Source organism: Falco cherrug, chromosome 3 (genome assembly GCF_023634085.1).
Source record: "Falco cherrug isolate bFalChe1 chromosome 3, bFalChe1.pri, whole genome shotgun sequence".
NCBI classification, from domain to species: Eukaryota; Metazoa; Chordata; class Aves; order Falconiformes; family Falconidae; genus Falco; species Falco cherrug.
Window position 1 is genome coordinate 93,955,505 of NC_073699.1, and position 22,877 is coordinate 93,978,381.

General features: G+C 38.5%; 1 protein-coding gene across 6 annotated transcripts in view; it reads right to left on the minus strand.

The window, feature by feature from the left end:
- Positions 1 to 22,877, minus strand: part of LYRM4 (LYR motif containing 4) — a 91,826-nt gene that overhangs the window by 44,414 nt on the left and 24,535 nt on the right. For 2 of the 6 annotated variants that reach the window (XR_008731566.1, XR_008731565.1), the window contains one exon: positions 1,983 to 2,095. The exons of 2 other annotated variants lie outside the window; for them this stretch is intronic. Coding sequence is in view for 1 of the 4 variants with exons in the window: in XM_055706128.1 (XP_055562103.1) it covers positions 3,831 to 3,881 (51 nt within the window). In the remaining 3 variants the exon portion in view is untranslated. Of the gene's footprint in view, positions 1 to 1,982; positions 2,096 to 3,801; positions 3,882 to 22,877 lie in introns of all 6 variants that reach the window. 2 more of the 6 variants (XR_008731564.1, XM_055706128.1) reach the window with 2 other exon arrangements.

The window sequence follows — 22,877 nt, forward strand, 5'->3', positions numbered from 1 at the left end:
TCCTCCACTTTGCTCTTTCCTTCAATCATTAAAGTTTACTTAATATTCATGAAAAATACTTTATATCCCTGGAAGCTAAAAGCCTCTCTTCATGCACAGAACAATTACACCTCTGGCTGTACCATAAATTACCTACACTGTCAGGACAACATACTTATAACCTTATCTGGAAGACCAATCCTAGATGTGAGAGAAGAGATTTATTTTCATGCCTAATAATTAGTAAAAATGCTTTGCTGTTTATTTAAGTTATAAAGAGCGCTCTTTATTTATGTTTGTTGAATATTACCATGATCACTAGGAAATCTTTCAAAGTCAGTGAAAATTTTGAAATGGGGAATTTCCACTGATGTTTGTGCTTACTGCTCACACACACTGAATTTCCCAAGAGATATATATGCAATTTTGTGATTGATCTTCCCAAGGAAAGGTCTAGCTGGAGGCAGCTGGCTTGGGCTGGGAAAAAGCAGTCACCAAACAGGCATCTTTCTCATTATGACAGGCAAGGGTGGCACTGAAGGTGATATTAAAACACTCTTCCTGGCTTGTCAAAGCTGTCCCTGCAACTGGGATGAAACACGCACAGCTTTCCACAAACTGAAGTTCAAACGTACATGTTAATTTCCCCTCTAATTGGAAAAAAACCCAAGTAGACTTTTGTGGAAACAATTTATGAATTACAGCTTTGGCTTCAGGCATACCCTTATGGATCCACTGCTGTTTTATGCTCACAACTTTATTTATTTCTTATGGGAGGTGCTGTGCACTACAACAGCTAAGACTAAAGGAGCTGTTTTAGTCCAATTCCTGTTCTCACCCTGCAGAAGTTTTCAGAAAAAATCATGATGCTGATTGACATTGCAGTGTTTATCTATTCCCAAAGCAGTTTTTTCTCCCATGAGGTAAGAGCAAGACCCTTCCTAGATTCAGTAGGAAATACAGTAAAGACCCATAAATAAAAATATCCTTTTGATTTAAAAAAAGATTTTAAATATTTTGATCTTAAAAAATAAGGCTAAAACAAATATGTTTAAAATCTGAAAGCTGACAAGGATAGAAATCTCTGCTTATTACTACTTAATGTCACTTTCTACACCAGAAATAATCTGCAGCACATATATCAGAGAGCAGTCATATGGTTACTTTTAAGAGAGAACAATGGAAATTACAGTTTGGCAAGCATATACCATGATCAAACTAAACACTGCTTTTCTGCTCTGTATAATTTACATACACAGAATTTGCTTTTTAAACAACATTGGCATTTGGAATTTGTTTATATAATAATAAAACCAGACAGCATTACTCCTATCAGGTTCCCTAGGTCTTTGTTCATCTATACAATAATGATATCCTTAGTTTGCTGCAGTAGTTGTAAAGTTTCTCTGTAACCAGTTCCTGTGTAAAAGAACGGAGTGCACAGGTAAAAGAACAAAACAAAAAATAAAGTCCTTAACTCACTACTGTTAAGAGCAGCTTTCAGTTTTGTAAACTAAGTCACTGCTGATGCTTGTTAATATGGTAGCAGAAAACAGTATTAGCCCTAGTAATTCAAGTTAGGTTTGCAGCAATTTCCAACCTATGTCAACTGGCCCTCAACCTCAAGAAAAAGCAAACTGAACAGCAATGGTCAAATACCAAAGAGAACAATCACTGGATCTCACTTTGTTCTCACTATGCACAAGCTGAGTAACAGCTGCCCTTTGTGTTCATCCTTTTGTGCATCAGATACACAAAAAAAGAAGAAAGAACTAACTCTTTAGCAGCTACATGCCCCAGTATGCACTGTACAGGTGACTTCATGCCCATCATACAATGAATACTGCACCATGGAAGTGGAAGCACAAACAGCAAGGTGGGTAAGTGGCTTTTTAATATTATTATATTGCGTATTTCTCCTACATAAGTTTTACAGTGTATCTGTACACCAACTGTGTATAATGTAAAAGCTGTGCAATATAATAAAGAAAAATGCCACTTACCTGACTTTCCATAATTTGGTCTACAAGAATTCAGTCTCACTAGTATGCTAAATATTAGGATGTCATAGGAGAGCAAAGAGTCAGTCTTTTGATGACGAAGAATGTCATGTAGCCTAAAAAAAAAATTACAAAGAGTTTTTGCTTCTCTAAAGGAAAAAACAGACTATATTAACTTCCTGTTAAGCCAATCATTTATTCTTTCCTTCGAATGAAACAGAAGGTGTTCCTGCCACTTTTTGTTACTCTTTCATAGGTGTTTCTGCTACTCCCCATACCATTTCTACATTCCTTCAAAACAGAGCCACTAATTTTTCCCAAATGTTTTTCTTAAATGAGATTTCTCTGTTGATAAATAAAGATACATCCAATATACACACCACGTTCTAAATCTATCTAAACCACATTCAGGGGCAGGAACATGGGTAAGAAAGTTAGAGGAATTTCATAGCCAGATGCAGAAAACTACTGTTGATAGCCAAAATAGTTGTTTCTAAAACTACAGAAAATTTATTGCAGCTTTAGAAGACTGTTTAGGTGTTAAGTCAGGCTCATATATTAAGAATACACACACACCCCCCTTGGATTTAGAGAATGCACCAGGCCTGCAAGTACCTTGACACAGCATGATAAGTAAAATTAATGAAAAAGTGATTTATAAAGGACAAAAATAAATCCCTAACAAGAGCAAACAAGCCCCCAAAGCCCTACCAAATTCCAGAAGGCTGAACTGCAGTGTGCTATCAATAGAATTTACACATCAAATACTGTTTAAAAAAATTAAAATCACTTACCATTTACATACACACAATACAATGAGATTTACTGAAATACTGATACATAAAACAACAGTAAGAGCTCTAAGATCCTCTTAGTGCAATGAAAGCTGAATTGGTGGGAAAAAGTAGATTCAATTTTCTATAGAGGTGTAACATACTTGTGCTCAATAATCGGGCTAGACAGATAGCTAATGCCCAAATCTACAGCATCCTTTGATAAAGCGTAAAGAAACCTCAGGTACAGAACATTGTATGGAGGCAAAATTCAGCCATCTTCTGACTGAGGTCAACTGAAAACTAGCTTTACACATGAGATCAATAAGAAAATGAGTAACATTCCTAGCCTGATACTATCTGTGCAGGGGTAAGATACTGTTGATTCTTCCAAACCAACAGTATGGTTTACAATGCTTTAATTTCCTTCTTATTCCCAATATATCCAATTCAAATAGAACAGACCTCTATTATGTAAAACTGGGTAAAAACCTTGGGTTTTGGGGTAGACTACAGCAATATGTTTTCCTCTGATGTTATACAGTACTCCAGTTTTATGTTTCTCGACATTTGCATGAAGTCAAGTTTTACAAAGACTATGTGCCAATGAAATAACAAAGGCTGAAATTTAGGTTCATATTCAATTCTACACAAATTCCCAACAGAACTAAGAATACAATATTACACAGTATTACACAAACAGAAAACTCTTACTGTGTCTCTGTAATGTCTGGCCAAAATCTTTCCACATTTGGTGCTTTTCAGCAATAATCAGGGAATTCATTAGCAATGCTCACAAGCTTTAGAATTATTTGTTAGGTGTCTATTGCTTATTAGGGTTTCCATCCCCAGAAACTTAAAGGAAGCAGAACTCAAAACTGAGGAAGGACAAAGTAAACATGAGTTTGTTCACAGATTACACAGGAAGTAAACCAAACTCTTTGTTCTCAAGGGCCCTAAATTTATGAACTTTAAATCCAAACTATTTAAGTGCTCTAAAGCAAAGCTGAAAAGGTAAAAGACATTTCCTAGAAGAAAAATGTACTTACAGCACTCAACACCAAAAAGTATCTTCATACTAAGCGACCCTTAAACCATCTTCATCGCATATATGCAACTGAAGAATTACCTGTTTTAAAAAGGTAGAATCCAAAACAACAGGTAAAGACAAAAAGGATAAATGATGTTCTACACTGCTGAAGTTTGTGGCAGACACAGAATTAAAAGGTGATTTTTCTAAACTTCTGTTCCTTGAAACTAAACACTGGATTATCTCAAAGCCTTTGCAAGTTTCTTAGATATCAAAACCCAAACATGCATACACACACACCACTTTTCCACTCAGCTATAGGGCAAAAGCATTACATTATTTTACTCTTGCAAAGTTTTATTAATATCACTTAAATGTTTTCTTTCATCTCAGGAGAGACCTTCTTCCCAGTATCATGTGTTTCACATTTGTTTTTTATCTATGACATTGCTCTCCATGCATCCTCTCTCTGACGGCTACCATTTAGTATAGGTTACTGCAGAAACACCTGTAACTAATCTATAGTTGTGTTATAGAGGCATGGTCCTTACACATGGGTTTCAATATTTCAAAGGAAAAGTTTTGGGCAGATATGGCTTCATATTTCAGGAATTTCAGCCCTGCCTCTTACATAAACCTTCTTTTGACCACAAGCTGCTCTTCTACTTTTTATTTTCTTCTCTTTTAAAACTTGGATTGAAGGATAATAAGGTTTAAGATTAAGGTTTAAAATAATTTGGAGGTGGATAAGCACATACATGGAACACCCAAAAGAAAGGACAGTACAGCACAGTACCTAAATAAGAACAGACTACCCAAAGCCATTTAAGATATGAGCAGAATTGCAAGAGCAGCTCCAGTGGAGGTAAAACCTCTTTGTGCAGTCTTCACAATCAGCATCCAGCGCGCAAAAAACATGTGAAATGTTTACAGCTTTGTTTGCTTTTTACCTTCCGATTGATCCTGGGATTAACAATCACGCCATGAAACCAAAGGTAAAAAAGTCCAGTGGAAGATATGATGCAGGACTTGACATTCATCCCTTATCTGGCCAAAAGCCTAGCATTTCCAAATCAGAAATATCTGCAATTGATTCTTTCAATATAGGACTATTTCCAGAACAGATACTGCTTAAATGGCTCTTGATAACATAGAATTTACATTGTCCCCCTCAATGTGACTTCTACCAACTGCCTGGTTATCTAATACTACCAAAAGAAAACAGATAGAAATCTGAAATGCCCCCATTATTACTCTGAAGAAATGGCACTGAAAGCTTCTTTCTGTCAGATCAGGAGATCAAGCTCTCAGTTCTTCCAAAAATTTTAGATGGGATTGGCAAATATTTGATGTTTTTTTACTACAAAAGCAGCTGTTCAACACCATTCTTAACATTCTTAACAACACAGAGAGTAGTGTCAAGCAAAACATTTACAAGTAAGTTTAACAATACCACAGGTTAAAATATCAGGTTGAAACACCAAGTCTTTTTAATCCCATATTCAAATCTACTCAACTCTTACTTTCTGTGCAAGGAAAAAGAGATGAAACTTTCTATTATTTACCACAGTGAGGGACAGTCTGCCTAGAAATTAAAAAACTTAATGCTAAATTTCTGTCTCCATATTCCAAAAAGCCCAGATGTTAACTTCAGTGAGTTTGCCTAACTATTGCATCCATATCCTCCATTGGGCTATCTCATATCCCACGTTGTGTAGTTTGACATGTGGTTGTAATAGCTAGGGTAGAATTGTTATGTGGAATTGAACATTTTTGCAAGAGTGGCAGGGTTTCAAAATGTTGTATCTAGGCTAGTAAGTGTTAAATACCATTTGACGGATCTGAAAACAGACTGATTCACATGTACTATTACAATTCATACAGCACTTCAGAAGCTTCAGGCTACTAGCAATTCATACACAAAAACTTCCAAGAATTGGCAAGAATGCTAGGTTTTACTTTTGCTGTTTTACCAAAACCCTTGAAAGAAACTTATCACTACTTCAAAGCTGAGATCTACAGGAGAACTAAGGGAAAAGTCATCTCAAACACCAGAACTTTTCTCTAAATAACTCATGTCAGATTATTAGTTTAGTTGAAAAAAAGTCACAATAACCAAAGGGCTATCTGATTATTTATCCCATGTTCTACGGTTAATGCACAAGCAAAGCATTATAAATCAAACCTGGATTTTGGAAAACTTCACATCTCTACAACTGAAAGTCAAGTTTGGAAAGCAAATTCCAGATCCTACCATCGTGTGATGTACATTCTGATCTTTTCAAAGCACAGCCTAACTATTAATTATAGTAGGAACTCTCACACACAAATGTTTCATTATTTAATTTACAAAGCAATCTGATCATGTCTCACAATGACTCAGAGCAACATTAACCTATGTCAGAAACTGCAAGCTCAAACCACAGCAGGCTTCGGAATCAAGCTTTTTGAAGTGTTTCAGGTCAGTAACATCATTTTATCTCAGGACCATTCTGCTTCAAAGCAGCTGCATTGCATCTCTGATATCAGAAATTAGTTCCCTCTGGCAGCAGCAGGAAATATAAATTAAAATCCGTATGTCATAAGTAAAAAGCAATGAGCAGTTATTGATCAGGAGTGACCTCCTTCCACATGCTTGCATGTTGGATGGGAGAAACTCCACACAGTGCAGAAGTCATGGTTTTTATCACTGAAGTTCATTAGGTGTGCTGGCATCGCTGTATACATCCCACCAGCACCATATGATGCATGGCTCAGAGTAGACATATCGAGAGTAATTAAAAAGAAAAAAAGAAATTATGAGAAATATTAAAGTGGGTGAAATGTTATGACTGAAGATCATCATCTGTTGTTTTTAATTACTGAAGCAGAATTAGCACAGGTATGCAAGCAATCCCATGCAATGTCAAAACTGCCTGCGTGCTGTAGGGTAGCCCTGATGGAATTCTGCTTGCCATGGAGGTTGAAGGTGGGCAGAATACAGCTGCATGCATTTCAGAACTGGCATTGCCTTTGTAAAACATCTTTTGCTGCTCCTCCTTTCCAGTCAATTGCAGGTGGGCGAGAGGACATATTCCACTGTACATATGTTAACTGAGTATGCAAATAAGCAGCTGAATATCCATGCCAGTAATTTTCTTCTGTACAGAGACTGGGTTCTTTGTCCGCAATGAATGCCATGGAAAATTGTCAATGTCTGCATGTGGCTGGAGACAGACAAAAAATACCCCATGCATGACACTTCAGAAATACAGGGCCCCAGAGAAAGACAGAGAAGCGTCAAGGGGAAGATAATGGACCAGGAGGGTGAAGAAGATGGGTAAATGTGAAGTCAGTCAGGGTGCGGGAAGCCAGATGGGAATACCAAGCAGAAGCACTCAGCTATAGACAGGTTGGTCCTTTGAAACTGCAAAGGCATGAGCTACCAATTGTGCTGAGGTAGGGGAACATGAATTAATACTTTGTGTACACAACCAAAAAATCCTGTCTAGCACCACACCTAAAAGACTGGTCCATAGTCACCCCAAAATACCGATCATGTGATCCAGTTACAATGTTTTAAACTACCTCTTCATTTGTTAAGAAGGACCAGCCATGATGTACACAGCTCCTGACATGCCACCACTACAAACAGAAACTTGGTATTTTAGACAGCAGGTCCCATTGGAAAAAGGAGGAAACTGCATCTAGAAATTTAGTGTACAGCTAGTGCAACTCTCACAGAGTTGATGGTGAAGCTGCACTGGGTCTCTCATAGTCACATAGAATTATACGGACAACCACGATCACAGCACTCTGCATTTGCATTTATTTACTGTACTGAACTACTTCCAGTACAGTAGTAACAGATCTACCAGTAGCACACTAAGCATAAATTCGCATTCATACAAGAAACATCACAGTAACAATGCTGTTCTGAAAGTCATGCTACAAAAAAAAGATGTGGTATCAACCTAAAAGTACAGGACTTCGTACATACACCTCACTGTGATGAGCTGCAATTTGTCATTTTTTCGTGAAACATAGGACAGTGGGTATTTAGCATCTCTCCCCATGTGCCCAAGAAAACCCTTTAGCTGTGCATCTATTCTATAACCCTAAAAGCACTAATCCAAAATGAACTAACCATTGCTTGTTTAGAGGCTGAATCTAATGCATAAACATTGGATGAGAATTAAGGAAGGGAAATAAAGCCCCCAGTAATTCTGCAATTAAGACAGGCTATGCTTTTATTCCTTTTGTTGAAGAGACTCAGGAAAGCATTACTGTAAAAACATGTTAAAATGAGAAGCAAATGGCATTTAAAACAGCTTCACTTCCTACTTGGGGTAGACCTGAGAGCAAGGGGAGCAAATGTGTAGGAAGCAGAGTGCTTGAAGAAAGAAATAAAAGCACAGTAGCTGGCACTTCTCTGCAATAATATTATCAGCCTGCTGAGAGCAATTACAATAGCACAGACAGCACTTGCTTTATTGTGACCTTATTGAATTAAATCTGAGGAAAAAACCTCTGAGATTCAGCAGGGAATTTATTAGAAAATTTTAATGCCAACTTAAATTTGATCCAAAGGCCTCAGTATTAAAGGTCATATCCATTACTATATGGTGAGAAACCCTGGATCTCTCTGTTCTTACGTTCCACCCTTTCTCAGTTTTGTTTTCTTTTGTAAGAGTAGGTCAGACTCTCCTTCTCTCAGCTTTGCAGCACTCTGTATTACAGGTACAAGACTGCTATTTATATTTTAAAAAGCCTTAGCCAGCAAGTCAAATAAAGAACTTCACTCTAAATGAAAAGTTGAAAATGAAAACGAAAGTCAAGCAGCACTGATGAAACCAGTGTGTTATACAGCCAGATTTTACCACCTTACATGGATATACAAAACACATAACCTGATCTTCACTGAATTACCTGCCACTACTTCCAGAGCAAATGTCATCATGACAGAGGAGTTAGGTATGAACTTACTACTGACTTGCACAGAATGGTAAAAGCTGTGTGGCGTTTTTTAAAAAACAAATTCTTAACCCTCGAACACTAAGCTTTGAAAGTGTAAGTACCATCACTGAAGTCCGATCAGCTGAGCTTCAATGGCTCCTGGTTTGTATGCTAGCAAGCACAACAGTGCAGCGATTACTGGGCAATTCTTCAAAACCCATCATTCCCCTACCCAGAACTTTCAGCTTTACAACATAAGATGCATATACCAAGCACCTGTGAAAAATATAAAGCGCACTGTGTAGCTCAAGAATAACTCCCCGAAGGAAGTGTGGCCCACAGACTGGCAGGATAGTTGCATAAAGTTACTCTTCTTTTAGCTGAAGATTTAGGAAAGAGAAACACATATGGCCTGAGCTTTACCAAAAGACCACAAGCTCTACTTTAACACTGTACTGATTTTTTTCAAATATGAAACTGTATTAGAGGGAAAAAGCTCATGTTACTGAGTGCTTATGTAATATTGCAGCTTACATTCTAGTGACTTCCAGAGTACCTTGAGCTCTTAAACACTCGTATTAGTCAGCAGAAATGTGTGAGCACAAGTCCAGATCCCTGCTATCAATCTGCGAAGGTATACTCTGAAGGAAACAGCCATCCTCTCTTTTCAACCTAAAAGGAACATATATTCTGGATATTCTTTACACTCCTTACTTTCTCAGTAGCCTCAGTATTCCCCCAATGTAAGCTGTCTGAGCTAAGAAGGTTAAAAAAGTTTCCTGTAACCAGGCTCACTTAGGTTTCAAAATATATCCTACTTGATGACCTGGTAGCAGCAATTTCAGCCTTCCTCAAAAGTACTGGAAAACCTTGAACGAGTTTAACCTACTGTTCCAGCTATGGTGGCATTAAAGTATCTTTTTGGGGGACAGTGCATGAAAATAACCTTTTCTGAACTTGATTCAGACAAGATTTTACACATTTCATGCTAACAGCCTGTATTGGGTTTGGGTTTGCATGGCAAGGTTTTGGTAGCAGGGGGGCTACAGGGATGGGTTCTGTGAGAAGGTGCCAGAAGCTTCCCCCATGCCTGACAGAGCCCATGCCAGCCAGCTCCGAGACGGACCCGCTGCTGGCCAAGGCTGAGCCCATCAGTGACAGTGGCAGCGGCTCTGGGGTGACATATTTAAGAAGGGGAGAAAGAAAACTGCCACTGCAGCCGGACAGAGGAGTGAGACTGGGAGAGCGACCGCCCTGCAGCCCCCCAGGCCAGGGCAGGAGGAGGCAGGGGGGCTCCAGGCGCTGGAGCAGAGGTTCCCCGGCAGCCCGCGGTGAAGCCCCCGGCCGGGCAGGCTGTGCCCCCAGCCCGGGGAGCCCCCGGGGGAGCAGATCCCCCCCCGCAGCCCGTGGGGACCCCACGCCGGGGCAGGGGCAGGGGGTGAGGAGCCCCCCGAGGGGCAGGAGCAGCAGGGACAGCTGTGATGGACTGACCGCAGCCCCCATGCCCCGTCCCCTGCGCTGCTGGTGGGGAGGGGGGTCAGAAATCGGGAATAAAGTTAAGTTCAGGAAGAAGCAAGGGGTGGGGGGAAGGTGTTTTTAAGTATTTATTTTTATTTCTCACTACTCTACTCTGATGTGATTGGTAATAAACTAAACTAATTTCCCCGAGCCGAGTCTGTTCTGCCCGTGACAGTAACTGCAGAGGGATCTCCCTGTCCTTACCCCGACCCACGAGCCGTTGGTTACATTTTCTCTCCCCCGTGCAGCTGGGGAGGGCAGTGACAGAGCGGCTCCGGTGGGCACCTGGCATCCAGCCAGTGTCATCCCACCACACAGCCAAACTAAATTTATTTTCATGTACCTCAGGTATCTTAGCAGGTTTGAAACCAAAAGGGCAAATACAATTTGAATGCCACTGAAAGGTCACCACTTCTTAAAGACTCGTGCTCATACATTCATATGCTGACCCAAGCTCAGCCTCCTAGACATGGATGCAGACAACCAGTAACTCAGAACCTGTGCAGCAGTGTCTGGGCTGACAATCTGTATCAGCAGCACCCCGGGATGCCAGCTTTTGAAACGGAATATAACTTATTCACACAAGCACCCTACTGCAAAGCCCTCTACACGCAACATGAACGTACTTCATCTGCCATGCTAAATAAAGCGTTGATGGTTTTTTCTTCAGAATTGCTTCGGAACCTTTCACAAAGAGATTGATTACACATCCTTGCTTTAATGCAATTTGATTTGGTAACCACTGTAATTTTGTTTGTTAGATAGCTGTGTCTTATCAGTCCTCTCTCATTCAAAGAAAGGGAGAGGCTTAATTTATTACTTTTCACATTTACAAGAAGTCAACAAAATGGCTGCTAGACTAAAACGGAAACATCTAATACTTTGTCTTTTCATATAAAACTAGCCTTGATGTTAGAGAACAGACATTTGTACACTGACAACAAAATCTCTGGGCCTGATATATATATTTTTAGGACCTGGGCAACACATGATTTCTTCAGTTAGTAAGAGGAGGACAGGAATTACAGAAATTTCAGTCATGACACTGGGTAGGACAGTGTCAGGCTTCATATTACTGTTTAACTCACCTGTTTGCCAGCTGCCTCTCATACAAGATCAAAGAAGTGAAGGAAAAACTATCAATGTATTAACAATAGTTTTCAACTAACAGTATCGTACTTGAAATACATAGAAATACAGTATTTTAGAGTACTAAGCCAGAGTACGATGTGAGGATGGATCCAGGATGGAGAAGAAGAAAGGCAAGAGTAATGGGATGCAGACACATCTAATCTTGAATAGTTCAAATGACAGGGAACTTTGCTACCTGCATCAAGATTTGGAAGTTTAAATCAGTCTTTTTGCTTCCTAGGACTGAGATCCTGGTGACTTTTTTACTCACCTCTTGATAAAGGGGGTTTGTTAACATGAGGTATACAAATATTCTTTTCCTACTGTTTCAACTGATTAGAGGTTAGTCATATTTATTCTCCAGCTCTTCCAACTCCTCACTTGTTATTCTTTCCTAAAATAAGCATTTGTTTTTCTAAACTCATTTTCAAATTAAGCGAATGGTGTAACTCTAACTCCATGTAAAATGTATTTAATTCTACAACATTTCAGGTAACTAGTCAACAGTTCCTTCTGCAAGTAGCATTGTAAAATTAGGCCCTACACAGTATGATATTAAAATAATTAATTTAATATCATATTTAACAACGTTACTGACTTTTTTTTGAATTTTTGTACGTATATGTATGTTTACTTGAAAAAACGCAGTTCACCTTTAGGATCTGAATCAAAAAGGCAAGTAAAATTGCAAAAACCACAGAGCGCTGCTTCCCTACTTCTTTCTTTTCCTATCCGGGTTTTCACACTGGCTCTCACTTAACTGGAAAATAACAGCATTAAGTCTTTCTTCACTGCTCATTAGGCAGGGGTTTTAATTTTTATATTGTCTTCAGTGTGGCCCATAAAACATGGTAAGACTGTCAAACAATGTGGTCAGCATCCTGCCAGCCTTCTAAGCAGATATTCTTCTCCAGTCTACTGCTACTTGGATCTAAAGGGGAGAAAAGCAGAGAGTGAGGCAGATGATAAAGGGATACCTACAGAGACAGCCAGTGCTGTAAGACTTGGAACATCATGCTTTAATTCCTGCTGTAAGCATATTTTGGGGATCTGGGCAAACAATTTAGTTCCCTATGTGCCAAAGTCTTTAAATATATGCTTGAATTTAAACAGAAGTAGCCTCCTTCATTTCCATCTCTGTATCTTAAGGACGGGCATGTTGTGAAATGCCTAGTTAAAATCAGGGTTTCTTCATTTCCCAGACCTCACTACTACCTCTGTGAAGGAGCAGTGGTACTAGTAATTCTCTCTGCCCTCTGCCTTGCTTGTAAAGCTGAGGGGAAAGAGGCCCAGCCATGACAAGTCCCTTGGGATGGCACAACCAATGTACATATACTGTCATACTCACAAAATTATTAGTGATAAAACCAGCACTTTGAAAAGACTTACGTCCTTTTTTAACCCATAAACCATACCATACATATGGTAAAGGTATTTTACTGTCAATGGGTTAGTTCTTCAGTATTCTACAGCACAACTTTGCATACCAATTTTTTCTCCTCTTCCTCCATGAGCATATGCACAAATCATTTAAAAGCAATTTACAACCCGTCAAACTACTTAAGGAGACTCTTAAAAGTCTAATGTATGAAGTTAACCATTGGCATGATTTATTATTGAAGTTCCACTGTTATAACTTGACAATTAAGAAATATTGATAAATGTAAACACATTATTGATGTCAATTAAAAAACACAAGATTGATTAACCTCCCAGAGGTATACTGGCACAAGCAGTTAAGAAAGTAATCACCCCCCATAAGTATTCACTACTGACAAATGTGCATAGAAATTAGACTTCTGTGAGACAAAAAGTACTCTCAATAAAAATTAAGATCACTTGAACACATAACCAAAGCATTGAGTCAACAACAAAACCAACAGAATTACAAACAATATCTGTATTAATGTGAAAGGCTAGGTGATTAGGTCACATAACACTCTCATTAACCATATACTCAGATCAAAACAGGGTAAAAATTACCAAAGCAACTGCTCAGCAAGTGAGCCATGCTCACAGGAGAAAGACTATGAACATATTATTTAGCCACTACACTGCAATATTCAGAACTGCCCTGGCGAGGGACAAGACCTTGTTTACAGGATAAACAGCCGATCTTTATTTCAAAGTATGTATTTAGGTACATTCTACAGTTGATCAAATTATAAAGGTGAACTCAAAACTCTGCTTAGTAATGGTTCACTTCCTACAAAGCACACAGCCTAGGAAGGACATTCAGGCAGCCTATACCTCGAAGGGGGAAAGCATACATCTGACATACCCCAGAGAGAACAACAACAGGAATCGGTCAATTTGTGATTTAAATGTGACTGGAAGAGTTTGGGCTCCTTTTTTCCTTCTTCTTTTTACTTGCTTTCAGAATTAATGTACTGGCATAATGCCTGTCACCAAGATGAAGGGCACTGCAGCTATAGCTTTTAATGGCCAAAAAAAACCAGGCTCACCTCAGAAAGCACAGAGCTAAAGACAGCAGCAATGCACCAGTACCAAGGAGACTGCGTAAACACTAATTAAACTTCTCACTACATTCTTGTCTAGAAACCAGTTTTCCCTGCTTAAACTTCCAAGGGCTGGATCAGACATGCTGATATTGGAGTCTAGCAACTTTCTTTCCTAAAGTCTGGCCTTTCATCACAACTTCATGGATCAAACATTTCCCTCAAATACAAGCAGCTTACTAGAGACACTAGAGAGAATCAAAATTACTGCAAAAGATATAATTGAAACATAACATGTTGATGATAAAAGCTTCTTTGTTAGAAAGAGCTTTAAGTGAAGGCCATATATGTTTAGGTTTATTGTCAAAGTAAAACTAGATCACTGTGAGTTTACTTGGCTGAAAATTCAGTCAAACAGTATTAGTGACAGTGACATGTCTGGTGCTATGCTAAACCGCAGGGGTATTCAATGGACCCGCAGAGTGGACCCCCAGAAGACTACAATAGATGCAGACACACCAGACAGAGAACCTTGAAGAAGGCTTCTTTTTTTCTCTCTCTCTTTTTTTTTTTTTTTTCCCAGTAACTTTTTCCCCAGATTTTTATTAAATGACAGTTAACATTTGGTGGGGCTTATAAACATTTAATTTTGACAAGCGATTTTAAAATAAGAAAACAACTGGCACCTCTGCAACCAGAATAATGGAAGTTTTAGTGACTGAACCAACAGAAGAAGAATGATGATAGTAAGACGGGGAAATAAAAAGCACTCGTGAAGCCAGATTCTTGGAGCAAACAGGACAAATAGAGCTCTTTGCAGGCTGGCCTTATGCTGAGAATGAAGACGAGAATAAATTCTTTAGACTTGACAAACTATCTGTGGCAGAAACAAAAAAAGGAATCTAATTTAGAGTAGCAGGGGAAGATTTTACATACTGTGTTTTCACTGTGCTGAGAGGAGAAGCATGGCCACCTGAAAGGACAGAAAAGAATGCAAGTAGCTTGAAGAGGAGCTAAAACGCTCCGTCTTCCCTTCCTTAGCTGTAAAGGAGAAAACTCACTAATACGCAGAGAGACTGATGACTGAGCATGGGGGAAGAAAATGTCATTAAAAAACCCAACACTGTGCCACAGCTACAAGACTAGGTGACTTAGTGAGGGCATCAACACCAACACTGTCATCCTGAATTACAGACTGCAGTTCAAGGGCAGCAGAACACAGTCCTGGGAATCTGAGGCACCAGACAACGCGCCAAAGCTCCTCCTGGAGGGAAGTGTGCCTGCTCAGCTGCAGTGCCATGGAACCTGACACTGTGTCCTTTCAAAAAGCAGTACAAAACCAACGAAGCAAATGAAGGCAAAATAAAACAAAACCAGATTAAAAAAACACCATCAAACTGCAGGAGATCAAAACAGAAGTCACTGTTGTAATTTGTCTCTCTTACTTTTTTCAAAAGTCCTCAAAACAGCAATCCCTTTCATTTCTTCAAGGTCTAGCTGTACTTAAAACTGGTTTACTCCATGATACCACCACTGAAAAGGGATGCTCAGGAGAGATCTATGTTCTGATGTGAACATAAGTCACAATATATATGCAAGCCTTTATAAGGTTATATATTTCATAAATAACACACAAAACTGCCATACTTCTCTTTTTCCTATTGCATAAAAAAAAAGATCCTCTACAAATGTTCTGCTCTGCAGCAGACATCACACAGCAAGAAAGACAAAGTTGCTCAAAGGTTAATATACTTTAATGGTTAGAAACTCAGTCTTCAAACCCTCCCTCAACTGGAACCTGTACAAACCAGATCAGGCATCAACTCAACACAGTGAGATTAGAAACATGGCAGAAGTCCTTTAAGCCATGATCAAAAGTACCAGCACTTATTTGTACCTTCCCTCTCTTGGCAACATTTTATATTTATACTAGGACACACACACACTTGCTGTTACGCAGCTCAGCTGGAAGAGGATCCCTTTGAAGTTTTGTTGCAACAGCCACCCTTAAGAACCATATTCATTCACACATCCATCACCACACTGGGCAAGTGGCCCTTGAGACACCAAACACAGGAAAGGAGAAAGCATGAAGAGGGGGGTGCAGATGAACACATCTCCCTGAAAACGTGAGCTTCCCTTGTTTCTGGAGCTTTCTTCAGCACAGACCAGTTCAGTCAGTGCTGCTAACTGTTTTAAGAAGTTACTGAGCAGCCAGGCTGACGAAACTTACTCTTTTCCATGTGGAAGTTTACACCCAGCATTTACTTCATGAGATACAGCATCCTGCCATGCCAAATTGCTCAGTATAGCGTAAGTCCTTTCCCTGTCCTTCAGACAGCCCTACTCTGTGCACAGCATCAGATGCTCAGAGCTCTGGATGCGTTATATAACTACTTACTACTTATGATAAGGCCCCAACCTCACCAGATTAGCCACTAAATACATGTAACAAAAATAATGACACCTCTTTATGACAGATAATTAAAGTATTTTAAAAGCAGCTGCCAACACTCATCAGCATTTTTTTTTTTTTTTTTTTTAGGAAAGGTTACTGCATACATCAAATGTTTTACACTAAGGCTCTTAGATCAGAGAGACAAAGCCTCATTCCACATCTGAATTGCCTTTGCTTGTAGCCTAAAGGTTACTTTCAATGCAGGGTCTACTTTGGTATTTAATACTGCAGGCAAAACCTGCCACTTGTAATTTAATCAGCAGGGCAAACAGCAGCAAATCCCGTCTGAAAATACAATCTTGCTCTCCATCAGGAGAGTTAAATGAAAGCCTAAGGAGTAACACCGCTCTGGAGACTCACACAGGGGTAACCTGGAGAGACGTGCCAGCTGAAGACAGGTAAAATGTCCATTATACTTACTGTGGACTCAGATGCTAGAAATGAAGCTGACATGACAGCTCTGGGCTTTTGGCATCTGTTACAATACATGCCAAGATGAAAAACCTACTTGAAAAGGCTGGCCGAAGTGGACCTCACTGCTAACATGCCCTGCAACGGGACAAGTTCCAATTCACCTGGTATCTGTTCAAATTTACCAAACCTTTTTCAAAGTCACTCCTATTACATTTTTTTTTCTTTTTTCTGACTACCAGTATTGGAACAGGCTAGCAATAAGAGAAATGCAAGAGGCTCATGCCAACCATTTGCTAAATCCCAGATACCATTGCAGCTATTTAGAAGCATATAGATGCTTGATTGCCTTGAGAAATTGATATGATGCAGTGACTTTTTAAAACTGTTTTAATAGGATATTTGCCCATTGCTTGATTATGCCATATACTTCCTGCTCTTTCTGTGAACGAGGCATCTGAAAACTCTTTCCTGTGCCTTTACTTGCTTTAACAAACTAAATAGCTCTAGTGGTAAGAGTAGTTCTCTCCGAGTATAACATTGTTTTAATCCGGTAGGAACAGTAGGTGCAGCTGTAATAAACAGAAATATATGACACTAGTGAAAAAGCAGCAAACCTGCAAGGACAATCCTGTTACGTAAGAGCTGTAAGTCTATAAACTTTTGCAGAAAAAATACATTTTTGTAGAAAAATGCCATTGTGAAGCTGGAAAAAAAAATTAAATATAATTCAAGAAGCTTTTCAAGAGAAGCAGTAAATTAATCTGTGATTTTAAAATTTCCTTGCAGTGACAAACTTGGTAAGAGGAAACCATATTAGAGCTCCAGCATAACTGGCTGCCAGCAGGACAATGTGACTTGCCAATATCATATACGTTCCTGAACAGCAGTGTGCGTGCTGCACACTGTACCGAGTGCTTGAAGAGCTTTTCCAGCTATTCTTTCCTCTTGGCTTCAAAAGTGTTGCTAACATAATCAAATACATTACACAGTATTTTGCAACTTTCTTATGTATTCATAAAAATTAAGACAGAATATGACCTGTAACCCAAGACTAAAACTACTAGTAAGAATTTTCATAACGAACCTTCTCCTGCTAAGGGCATCCAGCCCCCCAGTGCTTTGCAGCATAAACACAGGGAACTTCAGACACACAGAACGTTTCCTGAAGGTTGACAAGTTCCTTGAGACAGTCAATTCCAATGTCATTCACAACTGTGTAAACTGGTACAAGTCCCCTGAATGCTCAACAATATGCTTTCAGTCCAGAAATACATACACTTTGGCATTTACTAAGTTACCTGCTCTTGCTGCAAATCAATCTTACTTTTACTAGTACTAGATTACAGAAGTGAACTATGAAAAACAATGGGAGTATTTGCTGTTAAAGCCACAAACAATGACCAATAAAATCCAGAGCAGGCGCAGTAACCTAAGGTACTTCTGTCAGTTTTTAGAGCAACTATAATTGAAATTGCTTGTCTTGCTAATATTTATTAAATGTCTTTTAATGTTTATACTATTTTGATTAACAGAAATATGCTTCTTTATGCTGTGGCTATATTATTACCAATTCATATTATGATGAGTGCTGTATTAGTACATTCATTCAGTATAATCTCCACGTCTATTCAACTGTTACCTGAATCTGATATTGCTAAGAGGAGATACTGTTAATGAACCCTCAAGAAGGCACAGTACTTGGATACACACAGCTGCCCTGACAACTGGGCTTGCTAAAAACCAAAAAAATTCAGAGCTGTTCAACTGTTCTTATTTTATACAAATTTCAAAACAAGACCATACTAATTATTTTTACTAGAAATGGCAAATACGGAGAAACACAAGAATATGAAACTGAAATTTCACATTAAGCATGATACAGATTTTTATCAAGGCGTGGTCACAAAGCATTTCATTAAAAGAAACAGAACTAACATTACTATAATCAATCATTATTGCAAGGATCAGAATGTACTTACAACATGCTGCAAACATGAAAATTGCTGCAAATAGTATTTATCATTATCAGTGGAACCTTTTTAATAGAGTTTTCATACTTCAAAAATCACATTCCTTCATTCTTCTATCTGAAGGGAGCAGTAAGATATATGGAGACTGAGGAAGAATAACTCAAACTCCAATGAAAAAGAAAAGTTCATCTCTTCCCTGAGAAAATGCTGATGACTATCCAGCTGTAAAGGAAGCAGATCCACACACAGCACACATGGTGCATCTTTTGTCTCATTGCTAAAAGTTTCTGGAAACCATGATTCTCATCAGTTTGGATTATTTAAAGGGACAAATAAAGGCTGCAAAATATCAAAACTGTTTTACCGAAGCATACTGTAGTTGTGTGATGTCAAATTACTACTGATAACAAAGCCTTCAGAGCTGCCAGTAAACCCAAAGTAATCCTTAGTGCGACAAAAAGATGACTGGTAGTTTCCAGCCACAATCTAAAGCTGAGCAGAAAGTACTGTGGAGGAATACATAAGAATGAGATGTCCTATAAATTAAAACATGGATTTCAGTAGAGCACACAGGTCTTAATATAGCTTTTGAATTTCACTTTTATATTTTCAGTTCAATACTTGAGAGACAGCATGACACAAAGAAAACTAGCGAATACTTCAAAACACTAAGTATTCTCCTAATTTCAGAGTGGCTTCTATAAATCTTGAATCTCAGCAACAGCAGTAACATTACAGGGCAAATTCTCTTACCACTAACATATTCCAATAGCAATGGAAACTCACAAATGAAGTCATATTAGCATAGCTGGGGAACAGCTGTTACAATAATCCTCAAAGGACCTCAAGACAGCCTCAAAATTTTTTAAGACTTTCTATTTCAAACTTACTTGTGACAATGCATTTCTCACAATGTCCTTTGCAGGGAAGACACCACAAATTGTACTGTTTACATAGTAAACACACAAAAAATATCTTCACAGCGTTGAGAAAGGAATCAGTTGTTCCTTCCTTTAGCCAGACTATTTTTAAATCGAAACCAATAACAAGCAGAGGACAACTAAGGCAGAGATTAATGTTCCTCCATGCTTTTCAGCTTTATAAAGCTACTTTTATAACATTCAAGCAAATTGTACAGTGACTGACATGAACAAAATGACAGTAATCTGTCACTATTTCACATTTCCCACTAGGCTGATTCAAATAGTTATTTATGAACCTTACACTTCAATGGTCACTTTGATGACTAAACCATAAATTAGGATGTAAAGTGAATATAAATTTGATTTCAGAGTAACAACAAATTGTCAGCAAAGTGGGATATTATTTAATTTCTATCGACACACTATGTAAAAGTCAGCAATACCAAGATGTGCTACATCATAATAAACCCCAAACTTGGCAAAAAAAGAGAAGCATGCTAGATCTTACATTTGCTTCAGTGCTTCTGCATTTAAAAATAAAAGCACTTTATATTTAAAACTAACCAAGCATAATATGAAGTCTTAATAATGTCAGATGACTTCATTACTTAAATGTTCAATTAAACAGGGAGCAAGAATGAATGTTTTTCCACAGAGCAAGATTAAATTTGACAGCAAGTAAATATGAATATAAATTTAGATGCTAAGGTTTTTAATAGCTCTATTGAAAACCTCACTTTTAAGACAGTGTTGCTATTTTTCCAATATTTATTTCTTCCTCTGCAGCTGAAAGACAGATGACAATGAAACATGATAGAAATTCTGCAAAGAACAGTTCTCAAATTTTTTAGAAACACTTTTTTTTTTTTTTTTGGGGGGGGGGGGGGGGGGGGGGCGTTGGGGAGGAACGACTCAGAAAAAAACAATCCTTGTTACCCAAACATGAAGTCTTGCAGGGACTCATGTGTCAACACATTCTCTTGATAAACTAATTTTCTTTTACCAGCTTATTTTCTGTTAAAAGTTCCACTGCCTATTATGTTACTATGTGTGTTACTGTCTGTTGCTCCCACAAACATGTAAGATAAACACATACTTCCTTCCAAAACCGAATACAGCATGATTACACTTTGTCTGGAAAATTTCTAGGAGGTGTGACATAGAAGAGACACTTCAACGTAAGTTTCACTGTTTTAGCAGTGTTAGAAAGGGGAGGTTGTGTCAGACTTCAATATTCCTTACTTTTAAAGTATATTTTCCCTAAATTCTTACATGGAATTATACCAAAATATGATTCAAATTAAAACTACTTTAGCTTTAGCAGAATGGTTTCACATGTGGGAGAATCCTTCAAATAACTAAGATTTGAAACAACAAACAAGCAAAACTCTGCAAATTTAGCAATAACCCAGGTCATTCTGCTTTATTTTGGTATGTCGCAGTGACAAACACACCCTCCAAGTAACAAACGCATAACAGAAAGAGAGGTATTTAATGTAGTTTGCTTCACAACAGTTTGATTATAATGTATAAGATATACTAGTTTTCTATGTTTACAAAACTAAAACATATGTGGAGAGTTTCATATTCTGAAAATTCAAGTGATGCTATTCCAGGGAACTGAAACCCTACAAGCCCTTTTTGCCTTTGAACATCTTCCCGGCTGAAAAATTCACACTTACATATAAAATATTTTAAAGCGATTTATGTATTACGTGGTAGAGCAAAATGTGGCTCGCAATGATGTCTCTCAATCTTCAGTCAAGAAAGATTTCTTACAAAATTTCTTTGCCATTACTACAAAGTAGCAAAAGGGGTGGGGTGGGGGTGGCACGAAGTAGCAGATTAAAATGATTCTGCTGGTGAAATGAAAAAAAGCAGAATCCATGCTAAGAGAAAATAACAAATCCTGTCTAACCTTTTATCGCTGTCATTTTCTTGAATGAAGAATTAAATGCACAACATTTTTAGCAGTGCAAAATACAGACTGGTATATCAAACAATTACCTATTGCTCATGTGCAGGCTTATTAGAGATAGCTGTGTATGTACAGGCACATGTACATGTATGTTTATGTATGATCAAAATGTTCACTAGCAACCTCCGAACACAAAGTATCCTTAAACTCCTTTACAAAGGACAGTAAGTCGGTATACCAGACAGAGATTAACCAAGCCTGCCTGCTTTTCCTACTTTTTCCAAGGCAGCTGAAAGACCTATCCGATGCTGAGGGACAACCTTTACGCTAAACAAAAATTTCTTAAAAGGTGCAAGACAAGACCCACAAGAGTCCAACCCTGTCAGGAGTCTGTTTTAGAGAAATGGTAGATTTTTTCAGGGTCTACAGTAATACGGTAATCTGGGTGTTCACAGGACTCAGACAGGAGACAGGAGTTCTATTTTAAAGTCTAACCCAGACTTATTACGGCTTAGATGAGTCACCAGAACCACATTTTGTCAAAAGAAAAGCTGGAAAGCTTTTATTTTAACACAACTTACCCACCGCTTGACTTAGAACTTCCTTTTATTATTTAGGCTCACAGAACCAGCAAGAGCCAAATCATAGCCACATCAGGTCAGGGTAACCTGAACATTAAAGTACCACAAATCAGCATCGCAGATACTTTATCTATAAAGCAGGAACAATATCTCCCACCTATGTCAAGTGCTTTGGTACCTTGAAATTGAACTTTTTGCAGAATAAGGAAGTACTTGGTATTATAGAAGACTTGTGCCAAGCAGGTCCTAGTTAAGATATTTCAAAATAAATTTAGTACACTTCAGTCATCCATTTCATGGGAAAACATTTACTGTGGTAGCCTCACTAATGTTTTCCTTATTTATCAAAGCTACAATGTCTACATTCTTACTTGCAAGCATCACAGAGCATTTTCAGGCATGCTGACAGAAATTTATCTTAGCCGCAATCTAGAAGAGATTTTCTGTAGCATTTCACTATGGGACATCCCACAGCCACGAATTGTTACTTCTTTAATGCAGATTTCTGTAAGTGGCAGAATTTGACCCCGTGCATGCTTACCTTTTGCCACCCCTGTAACAGATGAACTTCTCCTGTGTGAACTAACTGTACTTTGGTCCAGGCAGATGCTTAGCAAGTAGGCTTAACCAAAGTTAATCTGTTGTGTGAGGCTGTCAGGGAAGAGCTGAGCACCAAACCCAAAGTTTCACTGGAGAATGGGCCGATAAGTGGCCGAAACTGCATTAACACAGCAGAAAACGTGACTAAAAATCAACCACTTTACACTATAAGTATCTGCAGCCGTTAG